Source organism: Prunus dulcis, chromosome 3 (assembly GCF_902201215.1).
Source record: "Prunus dulcis chromosome 3, ALMONDv2, whole genome shotgun sequence".
NCBI classification, from domain to species: Eukaryota; Viridiplantae; Streptophyta; class Magnoliopsida; order Rosales; family Rosaceae; genus Prunus; species Prunus dulcis.
The window spans coordinates 14,583,540-14,596,563 of NC_047652.1; the positions used below are offsets into that span (position 1 = coordinate 14,583,540).

The window sequence follows — 13,024 nt, forward strand, 5'->3', positions numbered from 1 at the left end:
TTTCAGTTTTATGAGATAAAGTGAGACCGAGAGTCCGTTTTAGGGGGTAAAATAATAATTCACTTATTTTAAAATATCTGTTGAAGTACATATGTTTACGAGAGATGTTGAAGTACCACACAAGGCATCAAATTTAAATTTGATGTTTGAATTTTGCCATCTTCAAGGGAGATGCTCTAAGGTTAGGTAATTGTGATGTTTTGACTAGACATTGTTTTCTCCTTGTCTTTATGCCTGGTTCATCAATTTTAATGCATTGAACTTAGATGCTTAATTAGTAGTGAGTATTCACGTCGACAAATTATCTCACACCCTTAATTTGAGAAACTCGTCACACTCCCTCATTCGATCAATGTCTCTGAGTAAGTTCATTTTGATAAATACGTTATAAATAGAGTTTTTTCCTGACAACGAGCCAATTTCATTGGAAATGCATCCATGTGATACTTGGAACTGTTAGTTGTTAACTTCAATGTTGAGCATGATTTAATTCATAAAGAACCAAAATTGACATTTATTCAACCTGGAAAGAAAACCCAAAAATAAAAATAAAAAAAAAGGCAGGAAAAGTTCCGTACTGAACGGTTTGAGACACAAAATACCGGTTAATGGTATAAATTTTGGCCTACTAAAAGTGTGGTATGATTAATGAGTTGGGCTGTCTCCCAAACCAAACGGATTCATACTATTCCTCTGGCCTCTGGTCTGGTTAATAGGTTGGTGAGGAATGTTATATCCGATACAATATCGGACGGCTGGAAATTTTGGGGTTCAATTCGCGTTTCTCTTTCCAAACGCATGATCAATCAAACGGCCCAGAACGATGTTTGTGAAATAGACAGCAAGCAAGCTGCAGGCAAGGAATGTCGGTAGCCACAAACGCATGCAGGGATGGTAGCCGTGCACGCAGACAGACAATCCAGTGGCTCTACAGCCACAAAACATAAGCAGGTGGGCCCCACAAAACACAGCTTCTGCAATTCTCCACCAGTTACTTTACTTGGCCTTCTCTCTATCTTCCCAGAATCAATCCATAATCATACAAACAAACAGTCATCACTCCAATAGTTGGTGGTGAAGGGTTTAAGAGGTTTTTCGAAAACTAGCTGTTTGTTTGTGCTTTCTTGGAAAGCTTTGATTGTTGAAGAAGGAGCTTTTGGAGAGAGAGGGAAGATGAAAATTCAGTGTGATGTGTGCGAGAAGGCACCGGCGACAGTGATTTGTTGCGCAGATGAGGCGGCGCTGTGCGCCAAATGTGACGTTGAAGTGCATGCAGCAAACAAGCTTGCAAGCAAGCACCAGAGGCTTCTCCTTCAGTGTCTCTCCAAGTTGAACAAACTCCCGAGATGTGACATTTGCCAAGTAATTTCACTCCCCACGTTCTTTGTATTGTGATTTTGATTTTCCTTTTCTGTTGGACTTGTTAGTTTACCTGAAATTGCTAAGATAAACAAGCTTTCCCGTTCAATATGAAGCTTAATCAGAGACGTGAGTTAGGCTAGTTGGTAAGGCACTCAACTTCGAGCCCCCTCCGAGTAAATTAATAAAAAAGAAACTGTTGTTCATTCTCTCTCTCACATATTATTTTCTGATTTGCAGGATAAGCCAGCTTTTATATTCTGTGTTGAAGACAGAGCCCTCTTTTGCCAGGATTGTGACGGATCAGTTCATTCGGCCAACAGCCACTCTGCCAACCACCAGAGGTTCCTCGCGACCGGAATCCGGGTGGCATTGAGCTCCAGTTGTACTACTAAGGACACTGAAACAAGTAGCTTGGAGCCACCCAGTCATGGCTCGCAGCAGATTTCAACAAAATTGCCAACACCTCAGCCTTCTGGCTTCTCATCCCCTTGGGGGGTTGATGACTTGCTGCAATTATCAGATTTTGAATCTTCTGACAAGGTTAGAAAGATACCGGAATATATATTGGAAGTTATGTAGCTTTACTCATCGCAAATATTCTTACAAAAAGGAAAGAAAACTTTTGAGTTTTTAAGACTCTCAAAATAAAACAATCTTGCAAAGCTTTCAACAAAAGAAGCTCAGCTAAGATGATTCTTTCTCCTAAGATATATGTGATTTGCATATTGTTTCATCTATTCATGTCCTTGAGATTAAGAAGCTCTTGTGTGTGGTCATTTCAGAAAGGGTCGCTTGAGTTTGGAGAGCTTGAATGGATAGCAGATATGGGTCTTTTCGGTGAGCAGTTTCCGGAGGAAGCCTTGGCAGCTGCTGAAGTTCCTCAGCTTCCGGTATCACAGCAACCCAATTTTACCTCATATAGACCCCCCAAATCGAACAATCCATACAAGAAGCCAAGAAATGTAATGGCAGAGGATGATGATGAGCACTTTACTGTTCCTGATCTTGGAGATTTTAGACATGTACCAACTTGATGATAGGTTGAAGTATATATATGTTCATACTGAGTACATACCGGTATGTATTTATGTATGTATGTAAGAATTTATGATGCATTTGGGGGATTTGCTTCTTTCGTTTTCGTTTATTTGATCCATCAATATGTAATTTTGCCTACTTGACAATAAGACCATATGCAATAGAGGAGCCTTGTTGAGCCAGAAGAGTTGAAGAAATTCCTTAGCAAATGGGCAAGCTGATGCCTCCCCTGTGCTCGTTTCTGTACGTTATATTATTACATTCACATATGTTCCAACTCCTCATTAATCAGATTTCTTGGACTGGAAACACAGCTTCAATTCGAGTGCCCGATGCTTAGGGAAATCACTTGCAGTGACATTTGCAAATGGCTTGCTTGTGTATTTAGGAAATATTTATCAACTCTGTTAAGTCAGGCGCATTTTTAGTCAGGCGCATTCCTTGATCACCCAACATGGAGACTAGGGTTGATTTCCAATAAAACTAACTAATTAACAGAAGTATTTCTGGGAATGCAAAACAAGTAGAATGATATGATATCTCTGTCCTTCAGTGACGAATTTCCAAGTAAAACTACTTTAATGCAGGAGCAAACGTGGTGGACCAAATTGAATACAAAGAAAATTGTATACAAGATTTCAGAAACTGCTATAAACAAGAATTGGTTCTACCCCATATAAAATTAGCTGTCTTATATAAGCCAATTAACACTAACGTTGCCAAGCCATGTAAAAAGAGGGAACTGCGCCAAAGCGATAAAGAGCAAAAGATAATGATGCTTGCTTGAATCATAACTCCTCACCTCTGCAAAAAGGACTCTTTTCATAGTCTTCACCAAGAAAACTCCCATGCATAAACAGGTCCAAGGCATCAAAAAATAGTATGAGTAACTCAACACAATCCGTCCAAGTACGGCCAAGCACAACCCTGTGAAAGCATAGCCAGCATATGCCACCATGTCCAGCAATGGTGCCTCACCACCACCCAAGGAAAGCAATGTTACTTTCAGTAGTGCAACTTGCATAAACCAGCCAAGCAATCCCTTGATAAACAACCAGTTTAGAGCTTCAGGACTAAACCTGAGAGGCAATAAACAAAAAACAATTTTAAAATACCATGAGTTTCTAACATTGAAGGATTGAAATAACAAGAACATGAATAGATCTGAATTGAAACCATGATGAAGTTCAGGAAGCTACAGACAGGCCATCATACATTCAAAAATGCAGTGATAATACAATCTTGGCCTTGGAAATAGTTCATTGTTTCACTTTAATTTACAAATATAAATTCATCTGTCGTGTATTTATATAGAAAAGATAAAGGAAAAGGAAAAGAAACTGGTGCATCAACATGCGGTTAATGATTTCTCTGAAAAAAAACTGCTAAATTTGGCCACATCATGAGAACGGTGTGAGCTGCTGAAAAAGTTTTTGGTCCCAGTGCAACATACCTCTTTGGTCATACGTAATAGTCCAACTTACGGGTCACATGTATAATCTAGGAAAATAATGTTATTTTGAGCATCATCTTCGATGAATTTTTGCAAGCACTTCTCTTGCGTTTAAGCCTTAAGCAACTAGAAGGTACTTCGATAAAGGAAGACCATGAACAAGGGAAAAACTAAATGCAGCTACAGTATATTACCCAAAAGGAACCAATACATTGTGTTGAAAGTGGACAAGGAAGAAGGTGCAAATAGATTGGGTACTAAATAGAACTCTTTTTCCAAAACTGGGGGACTAAAGTAGAAATTACAAACTAATAGTAGGCTAATAGTAGGATACTGAATTGCAATAAGAGGAAAATAACAGAAAAAAAAAAAATTAAAAAAACAAGAAGTTAAGACAAAATGCAATCATCGTTCTCATATCATAATGTTTTCCCATCACAGGATTAATATGAATAAAAGAGGAAACTGCTTAGAGTAATATCTAGAAATTTCACAAAACTTACTTTCCTTGAAGACCCAATGAGAAGCCAGCCAGTACCACATAGGTACCAAATGCCATAAATGGAATGTACAGGTCTGGTGCATTGATGTCATAGATTGGGGGTTTATAAGACAGCCTGCCTCCTACTGGTTCAGTTATTCTTGTCCAGTGGCCCTGAAAAAACAAAAGAGAGGGCAGGGGGAATGAGTAAGTTCTATGGCAGGATAATCTGATTCCACAAGGAAAATTTCAAAATGTTAGCGCTTCGCTTACCCTGTGAAGAAATGGAAATAGAACAACCTTCAACTTGTTCCGGACATACTGGTCATTCACTTGGAAGTAGTATTGAGGATCAGAGAAATACCTACTGATCTGCTCATTTCAACACAAAATATCAGAATAAAGCTCAACTACCTCAAACAGACTTAAGAAACTCTAACAGGTAAGAAGTAAAGAACTTCGAAAGGGCCTAATCTAGTCACTTGATGGCAATCATACAAGGCCATTATCATGCTTAAAGTACGTGAATACAATTTACACGAGTGGGAGATCAATGCAAAATGTTATAGAAGCATCTCCATAAACCAGTTCCAACTTACGCATCAGGCCATAATGTACAAAACAATATACCAATCTAATTAATATGGATCATCAAACTTTCACCCAAACAAAGAATAAAAAAATTTGAACAACCAAAATCAAGCTTTTCCAAAATGGTTCATTCAAAAATGCCAATCATCATTCTGCCAAATTAAAAGAGGTCAATTTCATAATGCAAGATACAAATTTTTTGACAATGATTCATGAAACTTATATGCTATAATAAAAATCTTCCAAACTTTCATATGATTTACAGTTAAATCAAAAACTTTATAACTTGACCACAAAGGGGAGTAATAAGCTAATGGTGCATATCGTAAACTTCAATAGCTGAACCCAGATCATAACAGTGGTCAACTACTTACATTGCTTTGTACATACTCAGAACTTGATCCTAAAATTTTCTCTCCATACGCGCCCAATCCACCACGGATAAGTCCTGAACCGGCACCGTAAAACGTATTTCCAAACGGATTTGGCTGCGAAGTTGCAGGCGGTATTGGCACTCCAGGCTGGGCTCCCACATTATTGTACATTTCTGTAGTTCAACACACACAGAACAAAAAAGTCAGATACAGATTGTTTCAATTACAATGCACCCAGAACAAGACTTCATTGGTGATAATAAATATATATTTTGAAATCAATCAAGAATCCAAGACCACCTAAAAAGAAAGAGAGATGAGTAAACCCTAGATCTGGAGGTTGAGATGGAGAGACTAAGGAAAAGAGGGAAGTCGCGGGGGTACTGCTGACGGATGAGAGAAGAAGCTGGTGGTTGGAGGCCGCGTTGATTTCTGCTCTAGGTTGGCAGAGCCGGCTTCAACTTCTGCCCTAGGTTGGCAGAGACAGGATCGATTTGAGAGAGAGAGAGAGAGATAGAGAATGGGACGAAGTTAAAAAAACTCAGGAAAAGCCTGTAGCCTATTTATTATTTTTTTTTTTTTGGGTCTGGGTTAAGGCACCGTCTATACTATAGTGCACCGGTGCACCCATACAACGTTTTTGTTTTGGAACCTGTCAACCGGCTCTCAAGGTTTACTATATTTTTTTTTTTCTCCTTAAGTTTCAAAAATGTAATAATTAATCGTTTTAGTGTCCTAAAAATACTCCATAAGTTTTTGTTTTTATTTAATCAGAAACAAGTTTCCTTAATATAGGAAGGCAAGAGCCAATTACACCAGGGTGAACTTAAAAGATAAGCTCAAATAAGTTCAACATAAAAAGCATAAAGCCCACTACACTCATAAACCTATTACAGACAGAAAGCCCACCAAAGAATCGGAGTGACATTGGAAGAGAAAAAGGGAGGAACAACAGAAACTAGGGTGGAGAAAATTGGGGAACAAGGGACCTAAACAACGAGGGATGGTCATGTGGGGATCTAGAGAAAGGATAGAAAATAGAGGCATAATTACGATCAAAAGAAGTTCAGTGGCACAATTGTAATTTTTTCGAAGTTTAGTTTTTAAAACCTAGATTTTTTTCTTCTCCTCCTCGCGATCTGCACAACCAGCCCACTTCGGATAAACATTTCTCCTCTGTCCAAGCACCAAATCGGGTGCCACAACTTGCAAAAGCTTCATCTCTCTCTCTCTCTCTCCTCTTTCCATACACATCCATATCCAGCCTTGATTCCAAGTGAATCCACCAGAAAATCGAGCCAAAGTTGAACCAAAAAGGGGCCCAAACTGCTGTGCGAAAATCAGCAGCGCTTCTTGGTCTTTTCCGACTGTTTTCGGCCACCATTTCCGGCAAGTGAGGTATGGTTTCTCATATTTTTTTTGAGCTCTGGCTGATGGTTGGGTAGGATTGGATCAATTTCTAGCGTAGATAACCCAAATCACGAATTGAAATTTGGCCAATTTTCAGGACGAGATTCAGGTCACTTCCGATCATTTTTCGGGGAATGCCCAAGAACAAAAGTGACTCCAAACGAGGTTTTACACACACCTAGGGTAGGAAGCTTGGCCCTTGATTTTGAGAATTTTCCGGCGATCATTATCGCTTTGGACACCCACGTGTTGGCGGTGCTTGGGCACTGTAGGAAAGGGGTATTGTGTCCCAATGCGATCTCCTAGTTGTCACAAGTGAGCATGCGTGCTCGGATTCCAATTTGGATACCGTTTGAGCTTCAAATGGATTTTGCATATTGTATGATTTCCAGGTTTGATAGGCTCGGACCTTTGAATCGAACCCAAATTTATGTATGTTGTACCTTGTATCTCTCGGATCGTACAGAATTCGACGGATCGTAAAATGAATTTCAGGGGGAATCCAATGCAGGTCTTGTAAAGTTGTATGTCAAATGTAAAGATTATAGCATTGAATATTAAAATACAAGCTGAAAATTAAGATATTATAACCCCACAAAAAATAAAGAAGCATTTGGTCAACAAAATTAATATTTAATTCAAAATTGAAAACAATAAAATTTTGAAAACCCTTTTAATACCAACACGTTGAACTCTTTAGAAACTGATTGAATAATGTTGTTCTTTATTACATCATGTTCACAATATGGTTAGATCAAGAGTAGTATAATAAATATATTTATGTAAAAGAATGGGCATCGCTATTTAGTGCTTTAAGCTCCATTTCTTGGTGTGTCCCCTTCTTGGTTATATGTTGTGCTCCGGAAGACTTATTTTAATTTACGACCACCACCTCTGCACTCCTTCCCTTTCTCACAACCTCTGTTATAAGAGTTGGATGGTGGAGGCATGCACCGTGACTCTCTGCAACCACCTGGCTGATCACGACGTATTGCCCCATTACTGATACCTTTTGCATTCGTCGTTTCACTACAAATCGAGCACACCAAGAGAGCAACAATGCAAATTGTAAATGTCTTGGACATGGCCATTTGATCTTCAAAACAAATTACAAATGGCTCTAGACTTGGATAATGAGGATTATGAGAGAGAGAGGATTTTGGAGGAGATGATGATTACGAGACTGAGAAATCTTCCATTTAATGTGATGTTCTTTGCTAATTTTAGGCAATTTTGCTAGGGATTGGACCTGAATTGTTATTTTTTGTTATTGATTATTGGTGTGGCTCAAAGAGACATGCTGGTAGCATTGGACTTGTAGTTTAGAAGAGCTAAATTTAGAAATTCCCTTCAAGTTTTTCGAATTGTTCTTTGGCAACTAGAATGAAAAGGTTCTACCAAGTTGATTGCTGATCTACCTAAGAAAAATTCTTACACTGATCAGAAAAGTTAAATAAAAATATTTGCTTTAGTAATTGGTCAAATGACTCAATATGAACACTAAATTTGTATACATGGGCTTAACCAAGTTGGATAGAGCGGATGTGCTCTCCACTTTGCACTCAAGTTAGAATCCTCCTGCTCGTAGTTTATGTTAAATTAAAATAGATTATTGCTTATATAAAAACAAAAAACACACGATAGACCACTGCTGACCATGCATGGCATGGTTTCGGATGGTCTTCCATGTCCACCAAATGAAGGTAGTTAATGAATGAAGTTTTCGACATAAAAAAAAAATGACTTGATTGTTTCAATATTCAATCTGCTTCTTTCAGCATAATTGCATCTATTCCATTCACTACTACAAAAAAGCAAAAAGACGACGGTAAATCACCGTCGTGTATTAAGATTTTCAGTGGTCGTGGAATCCACCGTCATCTTTCATAAACCACGACGCTAAATCACCGTCGTTGTTAAAATATACAACGTCATCAACAAACACAAAACGACGTCTTTGTACTGCAAAAAGAACGAAAAAAGAAGTCGGGGATGAGAATAGACGACCAACTATCTAAAAAAACCGTCGTTAAAAGGAAAAATATGACACATATTAACAGAACAAGGCCGCAAGATAGACATACAACGACGAAACTTAAAAGAAGACGCCGTTCAATATAATTTTCACGACAACAAAAAATGACGTCTTTAAGAACATTAGAAGGCGACGTTATTGATTCCTACTACGTCGACCATATAAAAACAGCCGTCGTATAATACATTTTCCACTTCGACTTTTCTATAAAAGATGACGTGGAAATAGTTGTCAGTGTCATTATTTACGACGTATTTATTTATAGACTAGACGTTGAAATAACAAACAACGTCGGTTACGAATATATGAGAGTCGTATTACAAAATTTTTACGTCATATTTTCAGAAACAAACAACGACGATAAATATTAGACGTTGTTAAATAAAACAACGTCGAAAAAAAATAAAAACAGACGTGTTTAGTCTTCATAAGTTTTAAAAAATAGTCGAGGATGAGAATAGGCGACCAACAAAAACAAATCACCGTCGTTAAAAAGGAAAAATATGACACATATTAGAAGAACAAGGCCGCAATATAGACATACAACGACGATAAATAAAACAATACGCCGTTAAATATAATTTTCACGACAAGAAAAAATATGACATCTTTAAATACATGAGAAGCCGACGTTAATGAAAAATACTACGTCTCTTATTTACAAAAGACCGTCGTGAAATAAGTTTTCCACTTCGATTTTTCTAAAAAAGATGGCGTGGATATAGTTGTCAGTGTCATTATTTACGACGTATGTATTTATGTAGTTGACGTTGAAATGCGAAACAACGTCGGTGTAATTTATATAGTCGACGTTGTATTTATATGTATTCATTACTCACGACGTACTTATTAATGTAGGCGACGTTGAACTTCTAAACAACGTCATTATTTACGACGCATTTATTAAACCACGTCGGTTCCAAATTAATGTTCAGATAATTTATCTCATTTTTTAGACGTCGGTATTATGGGATTGGAGTCGTGTTATTTTGGATTACATGGCGGTTCTTAATCCTTCCCCGACGTGATATCCTGAATAATTGCTTCACAATAGCGTCGTGGTTCTTCATTGTTACGTTGCTTTAAGACGTCGGTAAATATGCTGAATAAATGGTCAAACATAACGTCGTGTTTTATTTGAACAGAGGTTTTTTATGCGGAATCTAATGATGTAATCTAGATCCAGTATTTTTTGCACTGATTGTTTTGTGGCCAAAACCTGTATAATGAAAGTGAAGAAATCACATTACAATATATTATAAAATGAATGTCATACCCTGCCAATTACATAAGCATCATTCAATCCATATATCTTCACACCCATCTCGAATATTTTGACCACCTAACTCACCCACCAGTTCATCAAATGTGTCAACATTTGGCATCCCCCTAGTAAATGGCTCACACTCAATTATCACATCACCTAAGACTTCATCACCAATAACATCATTATATTCTCTATTAGGCATTGATAAAACTACCGACCAACCACAATGCATCGGGTCGTCAACAAAAAATATTTATTTGACTTGAGAAGCCAAAACAAATTGGTCATTCCTATGTCCAATTTTACTCAAATCTACAAGGGTAAATCCAAGTTCGTCGACTACAAGACCAGAACTATCTATCCAATCATCACACCTAAAGACTGGGATTGTAAACTTTTGGTAGTCAAGGTCCCAAATTTCTTGAATGACACCATAGAAACCCATATTTGAGAGAATTGGGTTTTTATCCTTGGCACTAGCAACTTGCATGGTTTGTGCAAGTAAATAAACTCCACTATTTTGAGTTGTCCGCACATCATCTTGTGCCTTGATATTGAATTTAATACCTTTAATAAGATAGCTCCTATATAATGGCACTGCCATGTTTGGACCAGCTGCTAGCCACCTTAAATTTTCTGATACGCCATGATTGTCTTCCTCAAGTTCACTTTGAACCTGCAAATTAATCAAATCTTAATTCAATCTAACATAGAAATAAGAAGAAAATTAAAAGAGAAATATGTTATTCAACAACATATACCTTGAAGCGTAACCATTGAATGAAAGTGCTATTGTGCTTATCCTGCAGCCACTTTGTTCTCTTTCTAAATTTTGGATAAGCAGTCTTGATGTGGATCATATGTTGCCTACATGACACGAAAAATTCAAGCATTACGGTCCCAAATATATAAGATAAACATAAGAAATAATTTAAAATGGAAACTTAAAGAATAAAACTCATACGTACTCGATATAAGGTAGGACTTCCTCCGTATTCTCCAAGACATATAGATGTGCTTGATTCAACAGGTCCTGATCAACTACGCTCACTGTGCAACCTGATAATGGCTTTGAAACTCCCATCTTTTGGCTTGAAGGCACTCCAACTGTACTAACATCAGATAAATGCTGAGTACAAAACTCTACCGCTTCTTCAGCTATATACCGCTCAGCAATGCAACCTTCGGGACGAGTACGATTCTGAACATACCCCTTCAGCACTTTCATATATCTTTCAAACGGATACATCCACCTAAAATATACTGGCCCACATAGACGAACTTCTCTGACAAGATGTACTACTAGATGAACCATGATATCAAAGAATGAAGGGGGAAAGTACTTCTCAAGCAAACACAGAGTAACTACTACATCTTCTTCCAACTTATCTAGCTTGGAAACATCAACAGTCTTTGCACATATAGCATTGAAGAAGAAGCACAAACGAGTTATTGCATACCTTGCAGGCTTCTCCAAAACAGAACGAATTGCCACAGGGGAGCAATTGTTGCATTAAGGTATGACAATCATGTGATTTAAGGCCAAGAAGTCTTGAATCTTGTAAAGATACAAGATTTTTAATATTTGAAGAATAACCTTCAGGGACCTTCATACCATAGAAAGAATTGCAAACCTCTCTCTTCTCTGCTCTTGACAAATTCCAAGGCCCAGGAGGCAAACGAGTACGTCTTTCTCCATACTTGGGTTGCAAATCAGTTTTGACCCCCATGTTCAATAAATCTAATCGAGCAGCAATCCCATCTTTATTTTTTCCAGGGATCTCCAGCAATGTACCAATGATACTATCGCAAACATTCTTCTCAATGTGCATAACATCTAGGGCATGCCTCACAGGAAGGTATTTCCAATACTCGAGATCAAAGAATATTGATTTCTTCTTCCAACAAACTCTGTCACCATTTTCAACCATATGCAGCACTTCTTCTCCGGTTAATGGCTCGGGAGGTATGCCATATTCAGGTTTCCCATTAAAAGCTGCACGTTGCCTCCTATATGGATGATTGATTGGTAACCATTTTCTATGCCCAATGTAACAAATTTTGTGGCCATTTTTCAACCTGTGACTAGGTGTATCATCGCCGCATATTGGACAAGCTTTATATCCTTTAACAACACAACCAGATAAGTTTCCATAGGCGGGAAATCATTAATTGTCCACATTAATGCAGCTCTGAGTGTAAAGTATTCTCCATTATGTGCATCATACACTCCTCTAATCCCAACCCACAAAGATTTTAAATCATCAATCAAAGGCTCCAAGTAGACGTCTATATCATTTCCGGGTTGTTTAGGACCGGAAATCAATAAGGTTAACATCATGAACTTTCGTTTCATGCACAACCATGGAGGGAGATTATATGTAACTAAGATAACCGGCCAACAACTATATCTGCTACTTAGAGAACTGTGGGGATTGAATCCATCAGATGAAAGAGCCAATCTCAAGTTTCTCGGCTCATTACCAAACTCAGGCCATTTATCATCAAGAAGTTTCCAAGACGGGGAATCCGCCGGATGAGACATCTGACCGTCAATTGATTTTCTAGCAGCATGCCAAGTCAAACTCTTAGCTGTCTCATGTGATTGAAACATCCTTTTAAACCTTGGAATTGGAGGAAAATACCACACCACCTTCGCTGGCACACCCTCTTTCAAGATTGAATCTTTGCCTTGCTTCCACCTTGAGATACCACAAGTAGGACAATTAGTTGAATCCTCATACTCCTTCCTATACAAGATGCAATCATTGGGGCATGCGTGCATTTTCTCATAACTCAGCCCCAATGCACACAAAGTCTTTTTAGCCTCATACATAGAGGTTGGTATTGTATTTCCTTCTGGAAGCAAATCGCCTTGAAGTATCAATAATTCTGTAAAACAGACATCACTCATCCCATGTTTTGCCTTCAAATTATACAACTTCACTAATGCCGATAACTTCGTGTACTTTCTACAACCAGGGTACACTGGTTGATCTCCATCCCCAATCAC

General features: G+C 38.1%; 2 protein-coding genes across 3 annotated transcripts; one reads left to right on the forward strand and one right to left on the reverse strand.

The window, feature by feature from the left end:
• Positions 1-1,006: 1,006 nt before the first annotated feature.
• On the forward strand, positions 1,007-2,582 carry LOC117621336 (B-box zinc finger protein 24-like). Its single transcript, XM_034351753.1, has 3 exons — positions 1,007-1,362; positions 1,600-1,902; positions 2,145-2,582. The coding sequence occupies exons 1-3, from the start codon at positions 1,174-1,176 to the stop codon at positions 2,394-2,396; spliced, it is 744 nt and encodes a 247-aa protein (XP_034207644.1). The 5' UTR covers positions 1,007-1,173; the 3' UTR covers positions 2,397-2,582.
• A 366-nt stretch (positions 2,583-2,948) lies between these two features.
• On the reverse strand, positions 2,949-5,881 carry LOC117621335 (protein YIF1B-like). 2 transcript variants are annotated; one of them, XM_034351752.1, is made up of 5 exons: positions 5,626-5,881; positions 5,300-5,472; positions 4,608-4,706; positions 4,357-4,508; positions 2,949-3,479 (listed from the first exon to the last, which is right to left on the reverse strand). In XM_034351752.1, the coding sequence occupies exons 2-5, from the start codon at positions 5,468-5,470 to the stop codon at positions 3,092-3,094; spliced, it is 810 nt and encodes a 269-aa protein (XP_034207643.1). In that variant the 5' UTR covers positions 5,471-5,472; positions 5,626-5,881; the 3' UTR covers positions 2,949-3,091. The 2 variants fall into 2 exon arrangements, with proteins under 2 accessions (XP_034207643.1, XP_034207641.1); XM_034351750.1 differs by having other exon boundaries at positions 5,600-5,848.
• Between the last annotated feature and the right edge of the window lie 7,143 nt (positions 5,882-13,024).

What these genes read in the sequence shown, in the direction of transcription:
- LOC117621335 (XM_034351752.1), bottom strand. Translation starts at nt 5,470, where the DNA reads ATGTACAATAATGTGGGAGCCCAGCCTGGAGTGCCAATACCGCCTGCA. An exon ending in CTGAGTATGTACAAAGCAAT is followed by an intron (nt 4,707 to 5,299) that starts GTAAGTAGTTGA and finishes TGAAATGAGCAG; the next exon opens with ATCAGTAGGTATTTCTCTGA. An exon ending in TATTTCCATTTCTTCACAGG is followed by an intron (nt 4,509 to 4,607) that starts GTAAGCGAAGCG and finishes TTGTTTTTTCAG; the next exon opens with GGCCACTGGACAAGAATAAC.
- LOC117621336 (XM_034351753.1), top strand. Translation starts at nt 1,174, where the DNA reads ATGAAAATTCAGTGTGATGTGTGCGAGAAGGCACCGGCGACAGTGATT. An exon ending in CGAGATGTGACATTTGCCAA is followed by an intron (nt 1,363 to 1,599) that starts GTAATTTCACTC and finishes TCTGATTTGCAG; the next exon opens with GATAAGCCAGCTTTTATATT. An exon ending in ATTTTGAATCTTCTGACAAG is followed by an intron (nt 1,903 to 2,144) that starts GTTAGAAAGATA and finishes TGGTCATTTCAG; the next exon opens with AAAGGGTCGCTTGAGTTTGG.